We start from the raw sequence: 27,015 nt of genomic DNA, 5'->3' as shown, positions 1-27,015 counted from the left end.
TGTATGCATTTTTTCTCAGAGGTCAGAGGTTACAGGAAGTGCTTCTTCTTCACGAGTTCAAACAGGAAGCATCAGAGCTGGAGGACTGGATGAACCAACAGACACAGAGCATGGAAGCTCAGGAGCCCAACAGCGAGCAGCATCTAGAGGTAAACGTACATCCAGAAGCATCTAGAGGTAAACGTTCATCCAGAAGCATCTAGAGGTATATGTACATCCAGAAGCATCTAGAGGTAAACGTACATCCAGAAGCATCTAGAGGTAAACGTCCATCCAGAAGCATCTAGAGGTAAACGTCCATCCAGAAGCATCTAGAGGTAAACGTACATCCAGAAGCATCTAAAGGTAAACGTACAACCAGAAGCATCTAGAGGTAAACGTTCATCCAGAAGCATCTAGAGGTAAACATTCATCCACAAGCATCTAGAGGTAAACGTACATCCAGAAGCATCTAGAGGTAAACGTACATCCAGAAGCATCTAGAGGTAAACGTACATCCAGAAGCATCTAGAGGTAAACGTACATCCAGAAGCATCTAGAGATAAACGTACAACCAGAAGCATCTAGAGGTAAACGTACATCCAGAAGAATCTGGACTCACGGTGTGTCCCGCTCTGGACTCATGGTGTGTCCCACTCTGGACTCACGGTGCGTCCCGCTCTGGTCTCACGGTGCGTCCCGCTCTGGACTGACGTCTTGTCCCGCTCTTGACTCACGTCTTGTCCTGCTCTGGACTCACGGTGCGTCCCGCTCTGGACTCACGTTGTGTCCCGCTCTGGACTCACGATGCGTCCCGCTCTGGACTCACGGCGCGTCCCGCTCTGGACTCACGTTGTGTCCCGCTCTGGACTCACGGCGCGTCCCACTCTGGACTCACGATGTGTCCCGCTCTGGACTCACGTTGTGTCCCGCTCTGGACTCACGTCGTGTCCCGCTCTGGACTCACGATGTGTCCCGCTCTGGACTCACGGCGCGTCCCGCTCTGGACTCACGTTGTGTCCCGCTCTGGACTCACGGCGCGTCCCACTCTGGACTCACGGTGTGTCCCGCTCTGGACTCACGTGTCCCGCTCTGGACTCACGGTGTGTTCCGCTCTAGACTCACGTCTTGTCCCGCTCTGGACTCACGGTGCGTTCCGCTCTGGTCTCACGGTGCGTCCCGCTCTGGACTGACGTCTTGTCCCGCTCTGGACTCACGTCGTGTCCCGCTCTGGACTCACGTCTTGTCCCGCTCTGGACTCACGGTGCGTCCCGCTCTGGTCTCACGGTGCGTCCCGCTCTGGACTGACGTCTTGTCCCGCTCTGGACTCACGTCGTGTCCCGCTCTGGACTCACGGTGTGTCCCGCTCTGGACTCACGGTGCGTCCCGCTCTGGACTCACGGTGCGTTCCGCTCTGGACTCACGGTGCGTCCCGCTCTGGACTCACGGTGCGTCCCGCTCTGGACTCACGTCTTGTCCCGCTCTGGACTCACGGTGCGTCCCGCTCTGGTCTCACGGTGCGTCCCGCTCTGGACTGACGTCTTGTCCCGCTCTGGACTCACGGTGTGTCCCGCTCTGGATTCATGGTGTGTCCCGCTCTGGTCCCTCAGTTGCTCCGGGAGAAGTTGGACGGTTTCCTGAAACATCTGGACGTGTGTGAGGAGCGAGTCCAAATGTGCAGAGACTCTGGGAACAGGCTAGTCCGGAGCAAGCATCCTCAGGGCGGCGCGGTAAAGGAGACTCTGCGCTCGCTCAGGTCCGCTCCGCTCGGCAGGTTGACCGCCCTGTCGCCCTGCGCCCTGTCGCTGACCCGCCCGTGTGTGTGTGCAGTGCATGCTGGGAGGAGATGCGGGCCGTGGCCTCACAGCGAGAGGAGCAGCTGCAGCGAGAGGAGACGTGTCTGAGCTTCTACCGAGAGCTCAGCGACGCCCTGACCCTCCTCAAGGTCTGTGTCTGACCTTTACACTCTTTGTCATCGTAAAGACATTCTCTGACCCTCTGACTCTCTGACCCTCTGACCTTCTGACTCTCTGACCCTCTGACCCTTTGACCCTCTGACCCTCTGACCCTCTGACTCTCTGACCCTTTGACCCTCTGACCTTCTGACCCTCTGACCCTCTGACATTCTGACCTTCTGACTCTCTGACCCTCTGACCTTCTGACCCTCTGACCCTTTGACCCTCTGACCCTCTGACCCTCTGACATTCTGACCTTCTGACTCTCTGACCCTCTGACCTTCTGACTCTCTGACCCTTTGACCCTTTGACCCTCTGACCCTTTGACCCTCTGACCTTCTGACCCTCTGACATTCTGACCTTCTGACTCTCTGACCCTCTGACCTTCTGACTCTCTGACCCTCTGACTCGCTGACCCTCTGACCCTTTGACCCTTTGACCTTCTGACTCGCTAACCATCTGACTCTCTGACCCTCTGATCCTCTGACCCTCTGACCCTCTGAAGGAGCGACAGAAGAGCATCCCTGACTCTGTGGCCAAAGACCTCAGAGCTGTGACGTTTCAGCTGAAGAAGCACCAGACGCTGCTGCAGGAGCTGTCGTCCACCGAGCAGCAGGTGAACCTCACACAAAGGTCACACAAAGGTCACACAAAGGTCACACAGAACAGACATGACATGAACAGACGTGACAAATTAAACCTTTATTTAAACAGTTACAGGAGCAGCTGGACGGCACGGACACCATCTTGGATTTCTGCTCGCCGCACCTCAAGCTCCGCCTCCAGGAAGTGCAGCAGGAGGTGATGGACGGGTGGGAGGAGCTCCGCCTTGAGGCCGAGCAGAGAGAGGCGGAGCTTCACGTGGCGCGACAAAGACATCTCTTCCTCAACACGGTCAGGGCCTCTGCCTCTCCTCTGGTGTCCACTTGAGGGTGTGTCCGTCCACTTGAGTGCGTGTCCGTCCACTTGAGGGCGTGTCCACTTGAGGGCGTGTCCGTCCCCTTGAGGGCGTGTCCACTTGAGGGCGTGTCCGCTTGTGTCCGCTTGAGGGCGTGTCCGCTTGAGGGCGTGTCCGCTTGTGTCCGCTTGTGTCCGCTTGAGGGCGTGTCCGCTTGAGGGCGTGTCCGCTTGTGTCCGCTTGTGTCCGCTTGAGGGCGTGTCCGCTTGTGTCCGCTTGAGGGCGTGTCCGCTTGTGTCCGCTTGAGGGCGTGTCCGCTTGTGTCCGCTTGAGGGCGTCACTCAAACTCTTTCTACTTGAACCATATTAGACATATAAAATAACAAATACTTTATTATTAGCCGCGGGCAGCGCTAATGCTGCTTTTAAAAGATAATACACACGGAGAAAAATGAAATGGACTCATTTACAAGAAAAACGTTAGCGCTAAAGACCGCTGTCCGCCGCACGATTTTGTCCGCCCGCTAAAGACCGCTGTCCGCCGCACGATTTTGTCCGCCGCACAATGAAAGATCCTGATCGTGAAAAGTGTTGCTCAAAGCTCAGCCTAAACGTGGCTCATGTCCCCGTTACACTTAGACCAACGTTTACGACATGTAGTGCTAGCATGTAGCGCTAGCATGTAGCGCTAGCATGTAGCGCTAGCATGTAGCGCTAGCATTTAGCACTAGCCTCTGCTAACCGGCACGACTCCAGTGATTTCCCACACGGAGCAGAGCCTGACGTTGTAGCTGCGTGGTGTCTGACTGCACTTCAGCCTCGGTGGCTCCTCCCCCTACATGTGGGAGGAGCTCTTTGTTCACTTGATGGGTGTGGCCGGCAGGTGCACGATTACCTGTCGTGGTGTGCGGAGCTGAGGGCGGCCATGGCGGCTGAAGAAAGCATCAGCGACGTGGCCACAGCAGATCTCCAGCTGTCGGCGCATCAGACGCTCCGAGTGCAGATGGACCAACGAGAGGAGAGCTACCAGCAAGCTCTGGACAAGGGCGAGGAGCTGCAGACTCTGGACAAGAGCAACAGGAGAGAGGTGAAAACGAGAGGTCTCTGTGTCCAAACGTCTCTGTGTTAAACGTCTCTGTGTTAAATGTCTCTGTGTTAAACGTCTCTGTGTTAAACGTCTCTGTGTCTAAACGTCTCTGTGTTAAACGTCTCTGTGTTAAATGTCTCTGTGTTAAACATCTCTGTGTTAAACGTCTCTGTGTCTAAACGTCTCTGTGTTAAATGTCTCTGTGTTAAACGTCTCTGTGTTAAACGTCTCTGTGTCTAAACGTCTCTGTGTTAAATGTCTCTGTGTTAAACGTCTCTGTGTTAAACGTCTCTGTGTCTCACGTCTCTGTGTTAAACGTCTCTGTGTTAAACGTCTTTGTGTTAAATGTATCTGTGTTAAACGTCTCTGTGTTAAACGTCTCTGTGTTAAATGTCTCTGTGTTAAACGTCACTGTCTCACGTCTCTGTGTTAAACGTCTCTGTGTTAAACGTCTCTGTGTCTCACATCTCTGTGTTAAACGTCTCTGTGTTAAACGTCTTTGTGTTAAACGTCTCTGTGTTAAACGTCTCTGTGTCTAAACGTCTCTGTGTTAAACGTCTCTGTGTCTCTGTGTCTCTGTGTTAAACGGCTCTGTGTCTCTGTGTTAAACGTCTCTGTGTTAAACGTCTGTGTCTCTGTGTTAAACATCTCTGTGTTAAACGTCTCTGTGTTAAACGTCTGTGTCTCTGTGTTAAACGTCTCTGTGTTAAACCTCTCTGTGTTAAATGTCTCTGTGTTAAACGTCTCTGTGTTAAACGTCTCTGTGTCTAAACGTCTATGTGTTAAACGTCTCTGTGTTAAACGTCTCTCTGCCTCTGTGTTAAACGTCTCTGTCTCACGTCTCTGTGTTAAACGTCTCTGTGTTAAATGTCTCTGTGTTAAACGTCTCTGTGTCTCACGTCTCTGTGTTAAACGTCTCTGTGTTAAACGTCTCTGTGTCTCACGTCTCTGTGTTAAACGTCTCTGTGTTAAACGTCTCTGTGTTAAACGTCTTTGTGTTAAACGTCTCTGTGTTAAATGTCTCTGTGTTAAACGTCTCTGTCTCACGTCTCTGTGTTAAACGTCTCTGTGTTAAACGTCTCTGTGTCTCACATCTCTGTGTTAAACGTCTCTGTGTTAAATGTCTCTGTGTCAAACGTCTCTGTGTTAAACGTCTCTGTGTTAAACGTCTCTGTGTTAAACGTCTCTGTGTTAAACGTCTCTGTGTTAAACGTCTCTGTGTCTCACATCTCTGTGTTAAACGTCTCTGTGTTAAATGTCTCTGTGTTAAACATCTCTGTGTTAAACGTCTCTGTGTTAAACGTCTCTGTGTTAAACGTCTCTGTTTCTCACATCTCTGTGTTAAACGTCTGTGTTAAATGTTTCTGTGTTAAACGTCTCTGTGTTAAACGTCTCTGTGTTAAACGTCTCTGTCTCTGTGTTAAACGTCTCTGTGTTAAACATCTCTGTGTCTCACATCTCTGTGTTAAACGTCTCTGTGTTAAATGTCTCTGTGTTAAACGTCTCTGTGTTAAACGTCTCTGTGTCTAAACGTCTATGTGTTAAACGTCTCTGTGTTAAACGTCTCTCTGCCTCTGTGTTAAACGTCTCTGTCTCACGTCTCTGTGTTAAACGTCTCTGTGTTAAATGTCTCTGTGTTAAACGTCTCTGTGTCTCACGTCTCTGTGTTAAACGTCTCTGTGTTAAACGTCTCTGTGTCTCACGTCTCTGTGTTAAACGTCTCTGTGTTAAACGTCTCTGTGTTAAACGTCTTTGTGTTAAACGTCTCTGTGTTAAATGTCTCTGTGTTAAACGTCTCTGTCTCACGTCTCTGTGTTAAACGTCTCTGTGTTAAACGTCTTTGTGTTAAACGTCTCTGTGTTAAATGTCTCTGTGTTAAACGTCTCTGTGTTAAACGTCTCTGTGTCTAAACGTCTATGTGTTAAACGTCTCTGTGTTAAACGTCTCTCTGCCTCTGTGTTAAACGTCTCTGTCTCACGTCTCTGTGTTAAACGTCTCTGTGTTAAATGTCTCTGTGTTAAACGTCTCTGTGTCTCACGTCTCTGTGTTAAACGTCTCTGTGTTAAATGTCTCTGTGTCTCACGTCTCTGTGTTAAACGTCTCTGTGTTAAACGTCTCTGTGTTAAACGTCTTTGTGTTAAACGTCTCTGTGTTAAATGTCTCTGTGTTAAACGTCTCTGTCTCACGTCTCTGTGTTAAACGTCTCTGTGTTAAACGTCTCTGTGTTAAACGTCTCTGTCTCTGTGTTAAACGTCTCTGTGTTAAACATCTCTGTGTCTCACATCTCTGTGTTAAATGTCTCTGTGTTAAACGTCTCTGTGTTAAACGTCTCTGTGTCTCTCAGGTGTTGGACAAGCTTGAGACTCTGAGCTCTGAGCGTGAGCGGCTGGAGCTGCAGTGGAGCGAGCGTCAGAGCCGTTTAGAGCAGATCCAGCTGGAGCAGATGTTCTACAGAGAAGCCAACGCCCTGGACAAGACCTCGGCCTCTCAGGAGGTAACACGCTACACGCTACACGCTACACGCTACACGCTACATGCTACACGCTACACGCTACACACTACACGCTACATGCTACATGCTACATGCTACACGCTACACGCTACATGCTACACGCTACACGCTACACGCTACATGCTACACGCTACACGCTACACGCTACACGCTACATGCTACACGCTACACGCTACATGCTACACGCTACACGCTACATGCTACATGCTACACGCTACACCCTGCACTCTCACCCTGCACTCTGACCCTGCACTCTGACCCTGCACTCTGACACTCTGACCCTGCACTCTGACCCTACACTCTGACCCTGCACTCTGACCCTGCACTCTGACCCTGCACTCTGACCCTGCACTCTGACCCTGCACTCTGACCCTGCACTCTGACACTCTGACCCTACACTCTGACCCTGCACTTTGACACTCTGACCCTGCACTCTGACCCTGCACTCTGACCCTGCACTCTGACACTCTGACCCTACACTCTGACCCTGCACTCTGACCCTGCACTCTGACCCTGCACTCTGACCCTGCACTCTGACCCTACACTCTGAACCTGCACTCTGACCCTGCACTCTGACCCTGCACTCTGACACTCTGACCCTGAACTCTGACCCTGCACTCTGACCCTGCACTCTGACCCTGCACTCTGACACTCTGACCCTGCACTCTGACCCTGCACTCTGACACTCTGACCCTACACTCTGACCCTGCACTCTGACCCTGCACTCTGACCCTACACTCTGAACCTGCACTCTGACCCTGCACTCTGACCCTGCACTCTGACACTCTGACCCTGAACTCTGACCCTGCACTCTGACCCTGCACTCTGACCCTGCACTCTGACACTCTGACCCTACACTCTGACCCTACACTCTGAACCTGCACTCTGACCCTGCACTCTGACCCTGCCTTCTGACACTCTGACCCTGAACTCTGACCCTGCACTCTGACCCTGCACTCTGACCCTGCACTCTGACACTCTGACCCTACACTCTGACCCTACACTCTGACCCTGCACTCTGACCCTACACTCTGAACCTGCACTCTGACCCTGCACTCTGACCCTGCACTCTGACACTCTGACCCTGAACTCTGACCCTGCACTCTGACCCTGCACTCTGACCCTGCACTTTGACACTCTGACCCTGCACTCTGACCCTGCACTCTGACACTCTGACCCTACACTCTGACCCTACACTCTGAACCTGCACTCTGACCCTGCACTCTGACCCTGCACTCTGACCCTGCACTCTGACCCTGCACTCTGACACTCTGACCCTGAACTCTGACCCTGCACTCTGACCCTGCACTCTGACCCTGCACTTTGACACTCTGACCCTGCACTCTGACCCTGCACTCTGACACTCTGACCCTACACTCTGACCCTACACTCTGACCCTGCACTCTGACCCTACACTCTGAACCTGCACTCTGACCCTGCACTCTGACCCTGCACTCTGACACTCTGACCCTGAACTCTGACCCTGCACTCTGACCCTGCACTCTGACACTCTGACCCTGAACTCTGACCCTGCACTCTGACCCTGCACTCTGACCCTGCACTTTGACACTCTGACCCTGCACTCTGACCCTGCACTCTGACACTCTGACCCTGAACTCTGACCCTGCACTCTGACCCTGCACTCTGACACTCTGACCCTGAACTCTGACCCTGCACTCTGACCCTGCACTCTGACCCTGCACTCTGACACTCTGACCCTACACTCTGACCCTACACTCTGACCCTGCACTCTGACCTTACACTCTGAACCTGCACTCTGACCCTGCACTCTGACCCTGCACTCTGACACTCTGACCCTGAACTCTGACCCTGCACTCTGACCCTGCACTCTGACCCTGCACTTTGACACTCTGACCCTGCACTCTGACACTCTGACCCTGCACTCTGACCCTGCACTCTGACACTCTGACCCTACACTCTGACCCTGCACTCTGACCCTGCACTCTGACACTCTGACCCTGAACTCTGACCCTGCACTCTGACCCTGCACTCTGACACTCTGACCCTGAACTCTGACCCTGCACTCTGACCCTGCACTCTGACCCTGCACTTTGACACTCTGACCCTGCACTCTGACCCTGCACTCTGACACTCTGACCCTACACTCTGACCCTACACTCTGACCCTGCACTCTGACCCTACACTCTGAACCTGCACTCTGACCCTGCACTCTGACCCTGCTCTCTGACACTCTGACCCTGAACTCTGACCCTGCACTCTGACCCTGCACTCTGACCCTGCACTTTGACACTCTGACCCTGCACTCTGACACTCTGACCCTGCACTCTGACCCTGCACTCTGACACTCTGACCCTGCACTCTGACCCTGCAGGTGCTCCTGGAAAATGCTTCTCTGGGAAACTCTGTGGACGAGATCGAGGCTCTGATCAAACGTCATGAAGCTTTTGAGAAGTTGCTCGTTTCTCAGGACGACAAGGTCAAGACCTCTTCTACTTATATACTTTTACTTATGTATTCATGTATTCATGTATTCATGTATTCATGTATTCATGTATTGGAGTATTTGGCAGGGACACAGAGCCTATGGAAGGAACAGTCTGGGTTTGTCCTGGAGCTGAACATGTGGATCTCAGAAATGCTCTTCATCCATTGGACGTAGAACTGTTGCCATAGTGACGACTGAACACTTCCTCTAAATATTGCATAAAACAGGGAGTGGAAACCATGAAAGAGCTCAGCCTGACCGGGCAGTTTAGACCTTCTGGACCTTCTGGACCTTCTGGACCTTCTGGACCTTCTGGACCTTCTGGACCTTCTGGACCTTCTGGACCTTCTGGCCGGTGTAACCCTGTGTGACCCTGTGTGTTCTGCAGCTTCTCTCTCTGGAGGAGCAGAGCGAGAGTCTGAGGAGGCGTCTGAGCTCGGAGCGCGGCAGAAGGATCCGGACCAAGTACAAGTCGGTCCTGAAGCGGCGCCGGACGATTCAAGAGCGCTCAGCACGACGGCGAGAGGATCTGGAGCTGGAGCAGGAGGTGGCGCTCTTCAGCCGGGACGCAGCACTGGTAACAGGCCACACCCCCCACATAAACAGTGTGTGTTTCAGGTGGTGTTAGTTTCAGGTGGTGTGTTTGTGTGTTAGTTTCAGGTGGTGTGTTAGTTTCAGGTTGTGTGTTAGTTTCAGGTGGTGTGTTAGTTTCAGGTTGTGTGTTAGTTTCAGGTGGTGTGTTAGTTTCAGGTTGTGTGTTTGTGTGTTAGTTTCAGGTTGTGTGTTAGTTTCAGGTTGTGTGTTAGTTTCAGGTGGTGTGTTAGTTTCAGGTTGTGTGTTAGTTTCAGGTGGTGTGTTAGTTTCAGGTGGTGTTAGTTTCAGGTGGTGTGTTAGTTTCAGGTTGTGTGTTAGTTTCAGGTGGTGTGTTAGTTTCAGGTGGTGTGTTAGTTTCAGGTTGTGTGTTAGTTTCAGGTTGTGTGTTTGTGTGATAGTTTCAGGTTGTGTGTTAGTTTCAGGTTTTGTGTTAGTTTCAGGTGGTGTGTTAGTTTCAGGTGGTGTGTTAGTTTCAGGTTGTGTGTTAGTTTCAGGTGGTGTGTTAGTTTCAGGTGGTGTGTTAGTTTCAGGTGGTGTGTTAGTTTCAGGTTGTGTGTTTGTGTGTTAGTTTCAGGTTGTGTGTTAGTTTCAGGTTGTGTGTTAGTTTCAGGTGGTGTGTTAGTTTCAGGTTGTGTGTTAGTTTCAGGTGGTGTGTTAGTTTCAGGTGGTGTTAGTTTCAGGTGGTGTGTTAGTTTCAGGTTGTGTGTTAGTTTCAGGTGGTGTGTTAGTTTCAGGTGGTGTGTTAGTTTCAGGTTGTGTGTTAGTTTCAGGTTGTGTGTTTGTGTGATAGTTTCAGGTTGTGTGTTAGTTTCAGGTTTTGTGTTAGTTTCAGGTGGTGTGTTAGTTTCAGGTGGTGTGTTAGTTTCAGGTTGTGTGTTAGTTTCAGGTGGTGTGTTAGTTTCAGGTGGTGTGTTAGTTTCAGGTGGTGTGTTAGTTTCAGGTTGTGTGTTTGTGTGTTAGTTTCAGGTGGTGTGTTAGTTTCAGGTTGTGTGTTAGTTTCAGGTTGTGTGTTAGTTTCAGGTGGTGTGTTAGTTTCAGGTGGTGTGTTAGTTTCAGGTGGTGTGTTAGTTTCAGGTGGTGTTAGTTTCAGGTGGTGTGTTAGTTTCAGGTTGTGTGTTAGTTTCAGGTGGTGTGTTAGTTTCAGGTGGTGTGTTAGTTTCAGGTTGTGTGTTAGTTTCAGGTTGTGTGTTTGTGTGATAGTTTCAGGTTGTGTGTTAGTTTCAGGTTTTGTGTTAGTTTCAGGTGGTGTGTTAGTTTCAGGTGGTGTGTTAGTTTCAGGTTGTGTGTTAGTTTCAGGTGGTGTGTTAGTTTCAGGTGGTGTGTTAGTTTCAGGTGGTGTGTTAGTTTCAGGTTGTGTGTTTGTGTGTTAGTTTCAGGTGGTGTGTTAGTTTCAGGTTGTGTGTTAGTTTCAGGTTGTGTGTTAGTTTCAGGTGGTGTGTTAGTTTCAGGTGGTGTGTTAGTTTCAGGTGGTGTGTTAGTTTCAGGTGGTGTGTTAGTTTCAGGTTGTGTGTTTGTGTGTTAGTTGCAGGTGGTGTGTTAGTTTCAGGTGGTGTGTTAGTTTCAGGTTGTGTGTTAGTTTCAGGTGGTGTGTTAGTTTCAGGTGGTGTGTTAGTTTCAGGTTGTGTGTTAGTTTCAGGTTGTGTGTTTGTGTGATAGTTTCAGGTTGTGTGTTAGTTTCAGGTGGTGTGTTAGTTTCAGGTTGTGTGTTAGTTTCAGGTGGTGTGTTAGTTTCAGGTGGTGTGTTAGTTTCAGGTTGTGTGTTAGTTTCAGGTGGTGTGTTAGTTTCAGGTTGTGTGTTAGTTTCAGGTTGTGTGTTTGTGTGTTAGTTTCAGGTGGTGTGTTGGTTTCAGATGTTGTGTTAGTTTCAGGTTGTGTGTTTGTGTGTTAGTTTCAGGTGGTGTTTTTGTGTGTTAGTTTCAGGTGGTGTGTTAGTTTCAGGTGGTGTGTTAGTTTCAGGTTGTGTGTTAGTTTCAGGTGGTGTGTTAGTTTCAGGTTGTGTGTTTGTGTGTTAGTTTCAGGTGGTGTGTTAGTTTCAGGTTGTGTGTTAGTTTCAGGTTGTGTGTTAGTTTCAGGTGGTGTGTTAGTTTCAGGTTGTGTGTTAGTTTCAGGTGGTGTGTTAGTTTCAGGTGGTGTGTTAGTTTCAGGTTGTGTGTTTGTGTGTTAGTTGCAGGTGGTGTGTTAGTTTCAGGTGGTGTGTTAGTTTCAGGTTGTGTGTTTGTGTGTTAGTTTCAGGTGGTGTGTTAGTTTCAGGTTGTGTGTTAGTTTCAGGTTGTGTGTTAGTTTCAGGTGGTGTGTTAGTTTCAGGTGGTGTGTTAGTTTCAGGTTATGTGTTTGTGTGTTAGTTTCAGGTGGTATGTTAGTTTCAGGTTGTGTGTTAGTTTCAGGTTGTGTGTTAGTTTCAGGTTGTGTGTTAGTTTCAGGTTGTGTGTTTGTGTGTTAGTTTCAGGTTGTGTGTTAGTTTCAGGTGGTGTGTTAGTTTCAGGTTGTGTGTTAGTTTCAGGTGGTGTGTTAGTTTCAGGTGGTGTATTAGTTTCAGGTTGTGTGTTAGTTTCAGGTTGTGTGTGTGTGTGATAGTTTCAGGTTGTGTGTTAGTTTCAGGTTTTGTGTTAGTTTCAGGTGGTGTGTTAGTTTCAGGTGGTGTGTTAGTTTCAGGTTGTGTGTTAGTTTCAGGTGGTGTGTTAGTTTCAGGTGGTGTGTTAGTTTCAGGTGGTGTGTTAGTTTCAGGTTGTGTGTGTGTGTGTTAGTTTCAGGTGGTGTGTTAGTTTCAGGTTGTGTGTTAGTTTCAGGTTGTGTGTTAGTTTCAGGTGGTGTGTTAGTTTCAGGTGGTGTGTTAGTTTCAGGTGGTGTGTTAGTTTCAGGTTGTGTGTTAGTTTCAGGTTGTGTGTTTGTGTGTTAGTTTCAGGTGGTGTGTTGGTTTCAGATGTTGTGTTAGTTTCAGGTTGTGTGTTTGTGTGTTAGTTTCAGGTGGTGTTTTTGTGTGTTAGTTTCAGGTGGTGTGTTAGTTTCAGGTGGTGTGTTAGTTTCAGGTTGTGTGTTAGTTTCAGGTTGTGTGTTAGTTTCAGGTGGTGTGTTAGTTTCAGGTGGTGTGTTAGTTTCAGGTTGTGTGTTAGTTTCAGGTGGTGTGTTAGTTTCAGGTTGTGTGTTAGTTTCAGGTTGTGTGTTTGTGTGTTAGTTTCAGGTGGTGTGTTGGTTTCAGATGTTGTGTTAGTTTCAGGTTGTGTGTTTGTGTGTTAGTTTCAGGTGGTGTTTTTGTGTGTTAGTTTCAGGTTGTGTGTTAGTTTCAGGTTGTGTGTTAGTTTCAGGTGGTGTGTTAGTTTCAGGTGGTGTATTAGTTTCAGGTGTTGTGTTAGTTTCAGGTGGTGTGTTAGTTTCAGGTGGTGTGTTAGTTTCAGGTTGTGTGTTAGTTTCAGGTGGTGTGTTAGTTTCAGGTGGTGTGTTAGTTTCAGGTTGTGTGTTAGTTTCAGGTGGTGTGTTAGTTTCAGGTTGTGTGTTAGTTTCAGGTTGTGTGTTAGTTTCAGGTGGTGTGTTAGTTTCAGGTGGTGTGTTAGTTTCAGGTGTTGTGTTAGTTTCAGGTTGTGTGTTAGTTTCCGGTGGTGTGTTAGTTTCAGGTGTTGTGTTAGTTTCAGGTTGTGTGTTAGTTTCAGGTTGTGTGTTAGTTTCAGGTGGTGTGTTAGTTTCAGGTGGTGTGTTAGTTTCAGGTGGTGTGTTAGTTTCAGGTTGTGTGTTTCAGGCCGAGGAGTGGATCTGCGAGCGCGCACACAAACTGTCTGAGGGCGGTCAGAGTGACCTGAGCAGTTTACAGAGCAAACTGAACCTGCTGCAGAAACACCAGGCGTTTGAGCGGGAGATCCAGGCCCACGGCCAGAACATCAGCGCCGTGCTGGAGGTGAGGCCCCGACCGAGGTGAGGCCCCGACCGAGGTGAGGCCCCAACCGAGGCCCCGACCGAGGTGAGGCCCCGACCGAGGTGAGGCCCCAACCGAGGCCCCGACCGAGGTGAGGCCCCGACCGAGGTGAGGCCCCGACCGAGGTGAGGAGGTGAGGCCCCAATCGAGGTGAGGCCCCGACCGAGGTGAGGCCCCGACCCCGACCGAGGTGAAGCCCCGACCGAGGTGAGGCCCCGACCCCGATCGAGGTGAGGCCCCGACCGAGGTGAGGAGGTGAGGCCCCGACCGAGGTGAGGCCCCGACCCCGACTGAGGTGAAGCCCCGACCGAGGTGAGGCCCCGACCGAGGTGAGGCCCCGACCCCGATCGAGGTGAGGCCCCGACCGAGGTGAGGCCCCGACCCCGACCGAGGTGAGGCCCCGACCCCGACCGAGGTGAAGCCCCGACCGAGGTGAGGCCCCGACCCCGATCGAGGTGAGGCCCCGACCGAGGTGAGGAGGTGAGGCCCCGACCGAGGTGAGGCCCCGACCCCGACTGAGGTGAAGCCCCGACCGAGGTGAGGCCCCGACCGAGGTGAGGCCCCGACCCCGATCGAGGTGAGGCCCCGACCGAGGTGAGGCCCCGACCCCGACCGAGGTGAGGCCCCGACCGAGGTGAGGCCCCGACCGAGGTGAGGCCCCGACCCCGACCGAGGTGAGGCCCCGACCCCGACCGAGGTGAGGGCCCGACCGAGGTGAGACCCCGACCGAGGTGAGACCCCGACCGAGGTGAGGGCCCGACCGAGGTGAGACCCCGACCGAGGTGAGACCCCGACCAAGGTGAGGCCCCGACCGAGGTGAGGCCCCGACCCAGGTGAGACCCCGACCCAGGTGAGACCCCGACCGAGGTGAGGCCCCGACCCAGGTGAGACCCCGACCCAGGTGAGACCCCGACCCAGGTGAGACCCCGACCGAGGTGAGGCCCCGACCCAGGTGAGACCCAGACCGAGGTGAGGCCCCGACCGAGGTGACGCCCCGACCCTGACCGAGGTGAGGCCCCGACCGAGGTGAGGAGGTGAAGCCCCGACCGAGGTGAGACCCCGACCGAGGTTCCTCTGGACGGAGTCAATTCCATCCGTCCCTTTTGTCCTGTCTTTGAGTGGACGTGTTGTGCTTCCTCCTTCTCTCCCCCTGAAGTGCTGAATGTCTGTCTTCCTCTCGTCAGGCCGGGCAGCAGCTGCAGGCTCGCCCTCCTGGCAGCTCCTCAGACGTGAGAAGGACAATGGCGTCTCTGCAGCTGCACTGGGACGAGCTGCAGCTCGCCGTGGCTCTGAGAGGCAGCGCCCTCCACCACCACAGGGACCTGCTGGAGTTCCTGCAGAAGGTGGAGGAGACCGAGGCCTGGATCAGAGACAAGGTGCTTCTCACCACGAGGACGGGCTCATTGTTCCTCACCAAACATGAAAACATGAACCCGTCTGTGCTGCAGGAGGTTCTGGTCAACGTGGGGGACCTGGGGAAGGACTCTGAGCACGGAGTCCAGCTCCTGAAGAAGCTCAGCGAGTTCAGGACCAAAGGACGAGGGGTGAGGGCCTCGAACCCGGGACCTGCTCTGCTAATGCCGACTCTAAAGAGCTGGTGCTGGTTGGTGATTGGTCTGTGTTGTGGAGCAGGAGACGGTGGACGACGCCCACATCCGAGCCATAAACGACAGCGCGACTCGTCTGGAGAAAAGACAGAGGCCGGAGGAGCTGCAGACGGTGACGAGCAGGAGGGAACGGCTCAACGACAGGTGCGCGAGCGCCGCCCCGCTCCGTCAGCGGCAGGTGCAATCATGTCCTAACTCCACCCCAACTGTAGGTGGAGCAAGTTCCATGTGGACCTGAGCCTGTACAAGAAGAAGCTGCAGGGGGCGCTGGTGGTGCACGAGCTCGTCAGAGAGTTAGAGGAGCTCCGAGACAGAGCCAGTGAGAAGGTGAGCAAACAAACAAACAAACAAACAAACAAACAAACAGCAAAGCAAAGAGATCTCACCTCTAAGTTTCAATGACCAACGTGGACCTATGTCCAGATCATGGTCTGGACTTTAACTGGACTTTAGCTGGACTTTACCTGGACTTTAACTGGACTTTACCTGGACTTTGTCTGGACTTTAACTGGACTTTACCTGGACTTTACCTGGACTTTAACTGGACTTTAACTGGACTTTAACTGGACTTTACCTGGACTTTAACTGGACTTTAACTGGACTTTAACTGGACTTTACCTGGACTTTAACTGGACTTTAACTGGACTGTACCTGGACTTTAGCTGGACTTTAACTGGACTTTACCTGGACTTTAATTGGACTTTAGCTGGACTTTAACTGGACTTTACTTGGACTTTAACTGGACTTTACCTGGACTTTACCTGGACTTTACCTGGACTTTAACTGGACTTTACCTGGACTTTAACTGGACTTTACCTGGACTTTACCTGGACTTTAACTGGACTTTAACTGGACTTTAACTGGACTGTACCTGGACTTTAACTGGACTTTAACTGGACTTTAACTGGACTTTAACTGGACTTTACCTGGACTTTAACTGGACTTTAACTGGACTGTACCTGGACTTTAGCTGGACTTTAACTGGACTTTACCTGGACTTTAATTGGACTTTAGCTGGACTTTAACTGGACTTTACTTGGACTTTAACTGGACTTTACCTGGACTTTACCTGGACTTTAATTGGACTTTAGCTGGACTTTAACTGGACTTTACTTGGACTTTAACTGGACTTTACCTGGACTTTACCTGGACTTTACCTGGACTTTAACTGGACTTTACCTGGACTTTAACTGGACTTTAACTGGACTTTAGCTGGACTTTACCTGGACTTTAACTGGACTTTACCTGGACTTTACCTGGACTTTAACTGGACTTTACCTGGACTTTAACTGGACTTTACCTGGACTTTACCTGGACTTTAACTGGACTTTAACTGGACTTTAACTGGACTGTACCTGGACTTTAACTGGACTTTAACTGGACTTTAACTGGACTTCAGCTGGACTTTACCTGGACTTTACCTGGACTTAACCTGGAATTTAACTGGACTTTACCTGGACTTTAATTGGACTTTAACTGGACTTTACTTGGACTTTAACTTGACTTTACCTGGACTTTACTTGGACTTCAGCTTGACTTTAACTGGACTTTAACTGGACTTTAACTGGACTTTACCTGGACTGTAACTGGACTTTAACTGGACTTTAACTGGACTTTACCTGGACTTTAATTGGACTTTAGCTGGACTTTAACTGGACTTTAACTGGACTTTAACTGGACTTTAACTGGACTGTACCTGGACTTTAGCTGGACTTTAACTGGACTTTACCTGGACTTTAATTGGACTTTAGCTGGACTTTAACTGGACTTTACTTGGACTTTAACTGGACTTTACCTGGACTTTACCTGGACTTTACCTGGACTTTAACTGGACTTTACCTGGACTTTAACTGGACTTTAACTGGACTTTAGCTGGACTTTACCTGGACTTTAACTGGACTTTACCTGGACTTTACCTGGACTTTAACTGGACTTTAACTGGACTTTAACTGGACTGTACCTGGACTTTAACTGGACTTTAACTGGACTTTAACTGGACTTCAGCTGGACTTTACCTGGACTTTACCTGGAATTTAACTGGACTGTAACTGGACTTTAGCTGGACTTTCACTGGACTTTACTTGGACTTTAACTGGACTTTACCTGGACTTTACTTGGACTTCAGCTTGACTTTAACTGGACTTTAACTGGACTTTAACTGGACTTCAGCTTGACTTTAACTGGACTTTAACTGGACTGTACCTGGACTTTAACTGGACTTTAACTGGACTTTAACTGGACTTTAACTGGACTTTAACTGGACTTTACCTGGACTTTAACTGGACTTTAACTGGACTGTACCTGGACTTTAGCTGGACTTTAACTGGACTTTACCTGGACTTTAATTGGACTTTAGCTGGACTTTAACTGGACTTTACTTGGACTTTAACTGGACTTTACCTGGACTTTACCTGGACTTTAATTGGACTTTAGCTGGACTTTAACTGGACTTTACTTGGACTTTAACTGGACTTTACCTGGACTTTACCTGGACTTTACCTGGACTTTAACTGGACTTTACCTGGACTTTAACTGGACTTTAACTGGACTTTAGCTGGACTTTACCTGGACTTTAACTGGACTTTACCTGGACTTTACCTGGACTTTAACTGGACTTTACCTGGACTTTAACTGGACTTTACCTGGACTTTACCTGGACTTTAACTGGACTTTAACTGGACTTTAACTGGACTGTACCTGGACTTTAACTGGACTTTAACTGGACTTTAACTGGACTTCAGCTGGACTTTACCTGGACTTTACCTGGACTTAACCTGGAATTTAACTGGACTTTACCTGGACTTTAATTGGACTTTAACTGGACTTTACTTGGACTTTAACTTGACTTTACCTGGACTTTACTTGGACTTCAGCTTGACTTTAACTGGACTTTAACTGGACTTTAACTGGATTTTACCTGGACTGTAACTGGACTTTAACTGGACTTTAACTGGACTTTACCTGGACTTTAATTGGACTTTAGCTGGACTTTAACTGGACTTTAACTGGACTTTAACTGGACTTTAACTGGACTGTACCTGGACTTTAGCTGGACTTTAACTGGACTTTACCTGGACTTTAACTGGACTTTAGCTGTACTTTACCTGGACTTTAACTGGACTTTAACTGGACTTTAGCTGGACTTTACCTGGACTTTAACTGGACTTTACCTGGACTTTACCTGGACTTTAACTGGACTTTAACTGGACTTTAACTGGACTGTACCTGGACTTTAACTGGACTTTAACTGGACTTTAACTGGACTTCAGCTGGACTTTACCTGGACTTTACCTGGAATTTAACTGGACTGTAACTGGACTTTAGCTGGACTTTCACTGGACTTTACTTGGACTTTAACTGGACTTTACCTGGACTTTACTTGGACTTCAGCTTGACTTTAACTGGACTTTAACTGGACATTAACTGGACTTCAGCTTGACTTTAACTGGACTTTAACTGGACTGTACCTGGACTTTAACTGGACTTTAACTGGACTTTAACTGGACTTTAACTGGACTTTAACTGGACTTTACCTGGACTTTAACTGGACTTTAACTGGACTGTACCTGGACTTTAGCTGGACTTTAACTGGACTTTACCTGGACTTTAATTGGACTTTAGCTGGACTTTAACTGGACTTTACTTGGACTTTAACTGGACTTTACCTGGACTTTACCTGGACTTTAATTGGACTTTAGCTGGACTTTAACTGGACTTTACTTGGACTTTAACTGGACTTTACCTGGACTTTACCTGGACTTTACCTGGACTTTAACTGGACTTTACCTGGACTTTAACTGGACTTTAACTGGACTTTAGCTGGACTTTACCTGGACTTTAACTGGACTTTACCTGGACTTTACCTGGACTTTAACTGGACTTTACCTGGACTTTAACTGGACTTTACCTGGACTTTACCTGGACTTTAACTGGACTTTAACTGGACTTTAACTGGACTGTACCTGGACTTTAACTGGACTTTAACTGGACTTTAACTGGACTTCAGCTGGACTTTACCTGGACTTTACCTGGACTTAACCTGGAATTTAACTGGACTTTACCTGGACTTTAATTGGACTTTAACTGGACTTTACTTGGACTTTAACTTGACTTTACCTGGACTTTACTTGGACTTCAGCTTGACTTTAACTGGACTTTAACTGGACTTTAACTGGATTTTACCTGGACTGTAACTGGACTTTAACTGGACTTTAACTGGACTTTACCTGGACTTTAATTGGACTTTAGCTGGACTTTAACTGGACTTTAACTGGACTTTAACTGGACTTTAACTGGACTGTACCTGGACTTTAGCTGGACTTTAACTGGACTTTACCTGGACTTTAATTGGACTTTAGCTGGACTTTAACTGGACTTTACTTGGACTTTAACTGGACTTTACCTGGACTTTACCTGGACTTTACCTGGACTTTAACTGGACTTTACCTGGACTTTAACTGGACTTTAACTGGACTTTAGCTGGACTTTACCTGGACTTTAACTGGACTTTACCTGGACTTTACCTGGACTTTAACTGGACTTTAACTGGACTTTAACTGGACTGTACCTGGACTTTAACTGGACTTTAACTGGACTTTAACTGGACTTCAGCTGGACTTTACCTGGACTTTACCTGGAATTTAACTGGACTGTAACTGGACTTTAGCTGGACTTTCACTGGACTTTACTTGGACTTTAACTGGACTTTACCTGGACTTTACTTGGACTTCAGCTTGACTTTAACTGGACTTTAACTGGACTTTAACTGGACTTTACCTGGACTGTAACTGGACTTTAACTGGACTTTAACTGGACTTTACCTGGACTTTAATTGGACTTTAGCTGGACTTTAACTGGACTTTACCTGGACTTTAACTGGACTTTAACTGGACTGTACCTCAACTTTAGCTGGACTTTAACTGGACTTTACCTGGACTTTAATTGGACTTTAGCTGGACTTTAACTGGACTTTACTTGGACTTTAACTGGACTTTACCTGGACTTTACCTGGACTTTACCTGGACTTTAAATGGACTTTACCTGGACTTTACCTGGACTTTAACTGGACTTTACCTGTACTTTAATTGGACTTTAGCTGGACTTTAACTGGACTTTACTTGGACTTTAACCGGACTTTACCTGGACTTTACCTGGACTTTACCTGGACTTTAACTGGACTTTAACTGGACTTTAGCTGGACTTTACCTGGACTTTAACTGGACTTTACCTGGACTTTACCTGGACTTTAACTGGACTTTACCTGGACTTTACCTGGACTTTAACTGGACTTTAACTGGACTTTAACTGGACTGTACCTGGACTTTAACTGGACTTTAACTGAACTTTAACTGGACTTCAGCTGGACTTTACCTGGACTTTACCTGGACTTAACCTGGAATTTAACTGGACTTGCCCTGGACTTTAATTGGACTTTAACTGGACTTTACTTGGACTTTAACTGGACTTTACCTGGACTTTACTTGGACTTCAGCTTGACTTTAACTGGACTTTAACTGGACTTTAACTGGACTTTACCTGGACTGTAACTGGACTTTAACTGGACTTTAACTGGACTTTACCTGGACTTTAATTGGACTTTAACTGGACTTTAACTGGACTTTAACTGGACTTTAACTGGACTTTAACTGGACTGTACCTGGACTTTAGCTGGACTTTAACTGGACTTTACCTGGACTTTAATTGGACTTTAGCTGGACTTTAACTGGACTTTACTTGGACTTTAACTGGACTTTACCTGGACTTTACCTGGACTTTAACTGGACTTTAACTGGACTTTACCTGGACTTTACCTGGACTTTAACTGGACTTTACCTGGACTTTAATTGGACTTTAGCTGGACTTTAACTGGACTTTACTTGGACTTTACCTGGACTTTACCTGGACTTTACCTGGACTTTAACTGGACTTTACCTGGACTTTAAATGGACTTTAGCTGGACTTTAACTGGACTTTACTTGGACTTTAACTGGACTTTACCTGGACTTTACCTGGACTTTACCTGGACTTTAACTGGACTTTACCTGGACTTTAACTGGACTTTAACTGGACTTTAACTGGACTTTTCCTGGACTTTAATTGGACTTTAGCTGGACTTTAACTGGACTTTAACTGGACTTTAAGTGGACTTTACCTGGACTTTAATTGGACTTTAGCTGGACTTTAACTGGACTTTAACTGGACTTTACCTGGACTTTACCTGGACTTTAACTGGACTTTACCTGGACTTTAACTGGACTTTAACTGGACTTTAGCTGGACTTTACCTGGACTTTAACTGGACTTTACCTGGACTTTACCTGGACTTTAACTGGATTTTACCTGGACTTTAACTGGACTTTAACTGGACTTTAACTGGACTTTACCTGGACTTTAACTGGACTTTACCTGGACTTTAACTGGACTTTAACTGGACTGTACCTGGACTTTAGCTGGACTTTAACTGGACTTTACCTGGACTTTACCTGGACTTTAACTGGATTTTACCTGGACTTTAACTGGACTTTAACTGGACTTTAACTGGACTTTACCTGGACTTTAACTGGACTTTAACTGGACTGTACCTGGACTTTAGCTGGACTTTAACTGGACTTTACCTGGACTTTAATTGGACTTTAACTGGACTTTACTTGGACTTTAACTGGACTTTACCTGGACTTTACTTGGACTTCAGCTTGACTTTAACTGGACTTTAACTGGACTTTAACTGGACTTTACCTGGACTGTAACTGGACTTTAACTGGAATTTAACTGGACTTTACCTGGACTTTAATTGGACTTTACCTGGACTTTAACTGGACTGTACCTGGACTTTAGCTGGACTTTACCTGGACTTTACTTGGATTTTAATTGGACTTTAGCTGGACTTTAACTGGACTTTACCTGGACTTTAACTGGACTTTAACTGGACTTTAGCTGGACTTTACCTGGACTTTAACTGGACTTTACCTGGACTTTAACTGGATTTTACCTGGACTTTAACTGGACTTTAACTGGACTTTACCTGGACTTTAACTGGACTTTAACTGGACTGTACCTGGACTTTAGCTGGACTTTACCTGGACTTTACTTGGACTTCAGCTTGACTTTAACTGGACTTTAACTTGACTTTAACTGGACTTTAACTGGACTGTACCTGGACTTTAGCTGGACTTTAACTGGACTTTACCTGGACTTTAATTGGACTTTAGCTGGACTTTAACTGGACTTTACTTGGACTTTAACTGGACTTTACCTGGACTTTACCTGGACTTTACCTGGACTTTAACTGGACTTTACCTGGACTTTACCTGGACTTTAACTGGACTTTACCTGGACTTTAATTTGACTTTAGCTGGACTTTAACTGGACTTTACCTGGACTTTACCTGGACTTTAACTGGACTTTAGCTGGACTTTCACTGGACTTTACTTGGACTTTAACTGGACTTTACCTGGACTTTAACTGGACTTTAACTGGACTTTAACTGGACTTTAACTGGACTGTACCTGGACTTTAACTGGACTTTAACTGGACTTTAACTGGACTTCAGCTGGACTTTACCTGGACTTTACCTGGACTTTACCTGGACTTTAACTGGACTTTACCTGGACTGTAACTGGACTTTAACTGGACTTTACCTGGAATTTAACTGGACTTTAACTGGACTTTAGCTGGACTTTCACTGGACTTTACTTGGACTTTAACTGAACTTTACCTGGACTTTACTTGGACTTCAGCTTGACTTTAACTGGACTTTAACTGGACTTTAACTGGACTTTACCTGGACTGTAACTGGACTTTAACTGGACTTTAACTGGACTTTACCTGGACTTTAACTGGACTTTAATTGGACTTTACCTGGACTTTACCTGGACTTTAACTGGACTTTACCTGGACTTTAACTGGACTTTAACTGGACTGTACCTGGACTTCAGCTGGACTTTACCTGGACTTTAACTGGACTTTAACTGGACTTTACCTGGACTTTAACTGGACTTTAACTGGACTTTACCTGGACTTTAACTGAACTTTACCTTGACTTTACCTGGACTTCAGTTGGACTTTACCTGGACTTCAGTTGGACTTTACCTGGACTTTAACTGGACTTTACCTGGACTTCAGTTGGACTTTACCTGGACTTCAGTTGGACTTTACCTGGACTTTAACTGGACTTTAGCTGGACTTTAACTGGACTTTAACTGGACTTTAGCTGGACTTTAGCTGGACTTTAATTGGACTTTACCTGGACTTTACCTGGACTTTAACTGGACTTTACCTGGACTTTAACTGGACTTTAACTGGACTTTAACTGGACTGTACCTGGACTTCAGCTGGACTTTACCTGGACTTTAACTGGACTTTAACTGGACTTTACCTGGACTTTAACTGGACTTTAACTGGACTTTACCTGGACTTTAACTGAACTTTACCTTGACTTTACCTGGACTTCAGTTGGACTTTACCTGGACTTCAGTTGGACTTTACCTGGACTTCAGTTGGACTTTACCTGGACTTTAACTGGACTTTAACTGGACTTTACCTGGACTTTAACTGGACTTTAACTGGACTTTACCTGGACTTTAACTGAACTTTACCTTGACTTTACCTGGACTTCAGTTGGACTTTACCTGGACTTCAGTTGGACTTTACCTGGACTTCAGTTGGACTTTACCTGGACTTTAACTGGACTTTAGCTGGACTTTAACTGGACTTTAACTGGACTTTAACTGGACTTTAGCTGGACTTTAACTGGACTTTAACTGGACTTTAACTGGACTTTAGCTGGACTTTAACTGGACTTTAACTGGACTTTAACTGGACTTTACCTCACGCAGACACAGAGAGAGGAACATTTGGAGACATCGTGTTCAGCTTCAGACACAGACAGGTTCAAAAGCCTCTAATGACGAGCACAAGATCAGGGCCAATTGCGTCGCCCGGATCAGCGTCACCGGGGCCCCATCCTGGAGCCAGGCCTGGGGTGGGTGCTCGACGGCGAGCGCCTGGTGGTCGGGTCTTTCCCCACGGGGCCCGGCCGGGCACAGCCCGAACGAGCGACTTAGTGCCGTCCTCCCGTGGGCCCACCACCTGCAGGAGGATCTGTGGGGGCCAGTGCAGTGTGATCGGAGATCTGGTCGTCGGGGCCCCTGCCGTCCACTGCCGCCCAGATCTCTGGACACAGAGACTAACTCTGGGGACATGGAATGTCCCCTCGCTGGGGGGAGGAGCCTGAGCTTGTGCTGGAGGTGGAGCCTCACCTCCAGCACAAGCTCAGGCTCTGGAACCATCTCCTCCAGAGGGGCCGGACGCTCCACTTCTCTGGTGCTGCCCGCGGGGAGAGGCGGGGCTGGTGTGGGCTTATGGCCCCTCAGCTCAGCCGCCACGTGTTGGAGTTCACCCGGTGGACGAGAGGGTCGCGTCCTTTCACCTTCGGGCGGGGGACATGTCTCTCACTGTTGTGGCGGCCTACGGGCCGAACAGCAAACCGGGGACTCCGTTATTCTACTGGGGGACTTTAACGCCCACGTGGACGATGACAGTGACTCCTGGAGAGGGGAGGAGCCCCGACCTGAACCCGAGCGGTCAGTTATTGGACTTCTGTGCCACGGATTGTCCAGAACGAACACCATGTTCAAGCACAAGGTCCATCAGGTCACGTGACTCCAGGACACAGGAGGTCAATGATCCACTTTGTTGTCGTGTCCTCTGACCTCTGACCTCTGACCTCCGGCCGTGTGTCTTGGACACTCGGGTGAAGAGAGGGGCAGAGCTGTAGAGCACCACCTGGTGGTGAGTTGGATCCTCTGGTGGAGGAGGAAGCCGGACAGACTTGACCCAAGTGCATTGTGGGAGTCTGTGGGGATCGTCTTGTGGAGCCTCTGTCAGGAGGGTCTTCACCTCACACCTCCAGGAGACTCCTCCCATGTCCCGGGGGACGCTGGGGACATTGAGTCCGAGTGGACCATGTTCTCTACCTCCATTGTTGATGCGGCTGCTCAGAGCTGTGGTCACATGGTCCGGTGCCTGTCGCCGTGGTAACCCCCGAACCCGGTGGTGGACACTGGAAGTAAGGGTCAGACTTGGCCACTCTGACCTGTAGGTCTCCTGAGGTCATCGACATGTGTGTTCAGGCTCGTGTTCTGGTGCTGTGTTCAGGCTCATGTTCTGGTGCTGTGTTCAGGTGCTGCTGGTCCAGGGTCAGGACTGTGGCTCTGATGTGGAGACGGTGGAGAATCTGATGCGACGACACGAGGAGACGGAGCGAGAGGCCGGAGTGATCCAGGAGAGAGCCCAGGTCAGGAAGGAGAAGGTTCAGGAAGCAGAAGGTTCAGGAAGGAGAAGGTTCAGGAAGGAGAAGGTTCAGGAAGCAGAAGGTTCAGGAAGGAGAAGGTTCAGGAAGTAGAAGGTTCAGGAAGCAGAAGGTTCAGGAAGGAGAAGGTTCAGGAAGCAGAAGGTTCAGGAAGGAGAAGGTTCAGGAAGTAGAAGGTTCAGGAAGGAGAAGGTTCAGGAAGCAGAAGGTTCAGGAAGCAGAAGGTTCAGGAAGCAAAAGGTTCAGGAAGGAGAAGGTTCAGAAAGGAGAAGGTTCAGGAAGCAGAAGGTTAAGGAAGGAGAAGGTTCAGGAAGCAGAAGGTTCAGGATGCAGAAGGTTCAGGAAGGAGAAGGTTGAGTCCATCAGGAGAGCGTGTGAAAGCAGCAGATGTTTTGTGTCCAGACTCTGGAGCAGCAGGTGAACTCTCAGATGAAGAGCAGCTCCGTCCTCAGAGACAAACTGAAGGACAAACTCAGAGAGACGCAGAAGATGGTGAAGGACCTGAAGCAGGAAGTGACCCACAGGTGAGATCTGACCCCGCCCAAACCAGGAAGTGCTCACCGCTGCCTTCTGTTCTTTATCACACAGGAAGCAGCGTCTGGAGGAGGCCCACCAGCTGCAGCTCTTCAAAGCCAACCAGCGCCTCCTGCTGGACTGGTGCCAGAAGTGCAGTCGAGACATGGAGCAGAGAGTGGCCCCTGAGAGCGCAGAGGAGGCAGAGCGGCTCCTGACCGAGCACAGGGACTGGAGGGTACGGAGCCTCTCTGTGGACCAGGGGCCGATCGAGGGTCCTGGCCCTGGCCCTGGCCCTGGTCCTGGCCCTGGCCCTGGCCCTGGCCCTGGCCCTGGCCCTGGCCCTGGCCCTGGCCCTGGCCCTGGCCCTGGCCCTGGTCCTGGTCCTGGCCCTGGCCCTGGCCCTGGTCCTGGCCCTGGCCCTGGCCCTGGCCCTGGCCCTGGCCCTGGCCCTGGCCCTGGCCCTGGTCCTGGTCCTGGTCCTTCTTCATAAACTCTTTCTCTTTCTTCAGGCGGAGGTCGACGCCCGCTCTGAGCGCATCGACTCGGTGAAGGACTTTGGATCGGGTCTGATCAGGTCTGGACACGGATCGAAGTCTGAGATCCAGAAAGCTCTGAAGCTTCTGGACCAGGCTAAGGCCGAGCTGGAGCAGAGCTGGACACGGCGTGGTCTGGCCTTGGAGCAGGCTCAGACGTTACAGGTGAGACGCTGGAATACTGTCCTTACTGAGCGTAAATGTGACGGTGTGTCCTCCTCAGATGTTCCTGGCGTCAGTGGAGACGTGTGAACTCTGGCTCAGCAACAAAGAGGCTTTTCTGTCCAACCACGAGCTCGGGGTAAAGACCTTCAGTGTGCAGGGACCAGAGTGTGTGAGGGACCAGAGGGACCAGAGTGTGTGAGGGACCAGAGGTGTGTGAGGGACCAGAGGGACCAGAGTGTGTGAGGGACCAGAGGGACCAGAGTGTGTGAGGGACCAGAGGGACCAGAGTGTGTGAGGGACCAGAGGGACCAGAGTGTGTGAGGGACCAGAGGGACCAGAGTGTGTGAGGGACCAGAGGGACCAGAGTGTGTGAGGGACCAGAGGTGTGTGAGGGACCAGAGGGACCAGAGTGTGTGAGGGACCAGAGGGACCAGAGTGTGTGAGGGACCAGAGGGACCAGAGTGTGTGAGGGACCAGAGGGACCAGAGTG

General features: G+C 49.2%; 1 protein-coding gene across 1 annotated transcript in view; it reads left to right on the top strand.

The window, feature by feature from the left end:
- The window catches only part of sptbn5 (spectrin, beta, non-erythrocytic 5), a 154,430-nt gene that overhangs the window by 93,194 nt on the left and 34,221 nt on the right, over positions 1-27,015 (top strand). The window contains 19 exon segments of the mRNA XM_072436122.1: positions 20-149; positions 1,590-1,735; positions 1,810-1,924; positions 2,440-2,550; positions 2,649-2,828; positions 3,716-3,919; positions 6,264-6,413; positions 8,785-8,889; positions 9,287-9,475; positions 13,223-13,378; positions 14,581-14,772; positions 14,845-14,940; positions 15,029-15,147; positions 15,216-15,330; positions 25,183-25,296; positions 25,714-25,835; positions 25,900-26,062; positions 26,337-26,525; positions 26,584-26,661. Of these exon segments, the coding sequence (XP_072292223.1) occupies positions 20-149; positions 1,590-1,735; positions 1,810-1,924; positions 2,440-2,550; positions 2,649-2,828; positions 3,716-3,919; positions 6,264-6,413; positions 8,785-8,889; positions 9,287-9,475; positions 13,223-13,378; positions 14,581-14,772; positions 14,845-14,940; positions 15,029-15,147; positions 15,216-15,330; positions 25,183-25,296; positions 25,714-25,835; positions 25,900-26,062; positions 26,337-26,525; positions 26,584-26,661 (2,674 nt within the window).

Source organism: Eucyclogobius newberryi, unplaced genomic scaffold (genome assembly GCF_026437365.1).
Source record: "Eucyclogobius newberryi isolate DKJ021-1_F unplaced genomic scaffold, fEucNew1.0.hap1 SCAF_70, whole genome shotgun sequence".
Lineage (NCBI taxonomy): Eukaryota > Metazoa > Chordata > Actinopteri > Gobiiformes > Gobiidae > Eucyclogobius > Eucyclogobius newberryi.
The sequence above is the reverse complement of the archived record's forward strand: the minus strand, read 5'-3'. Positions and strand labels throughout refer to the sequence as shown.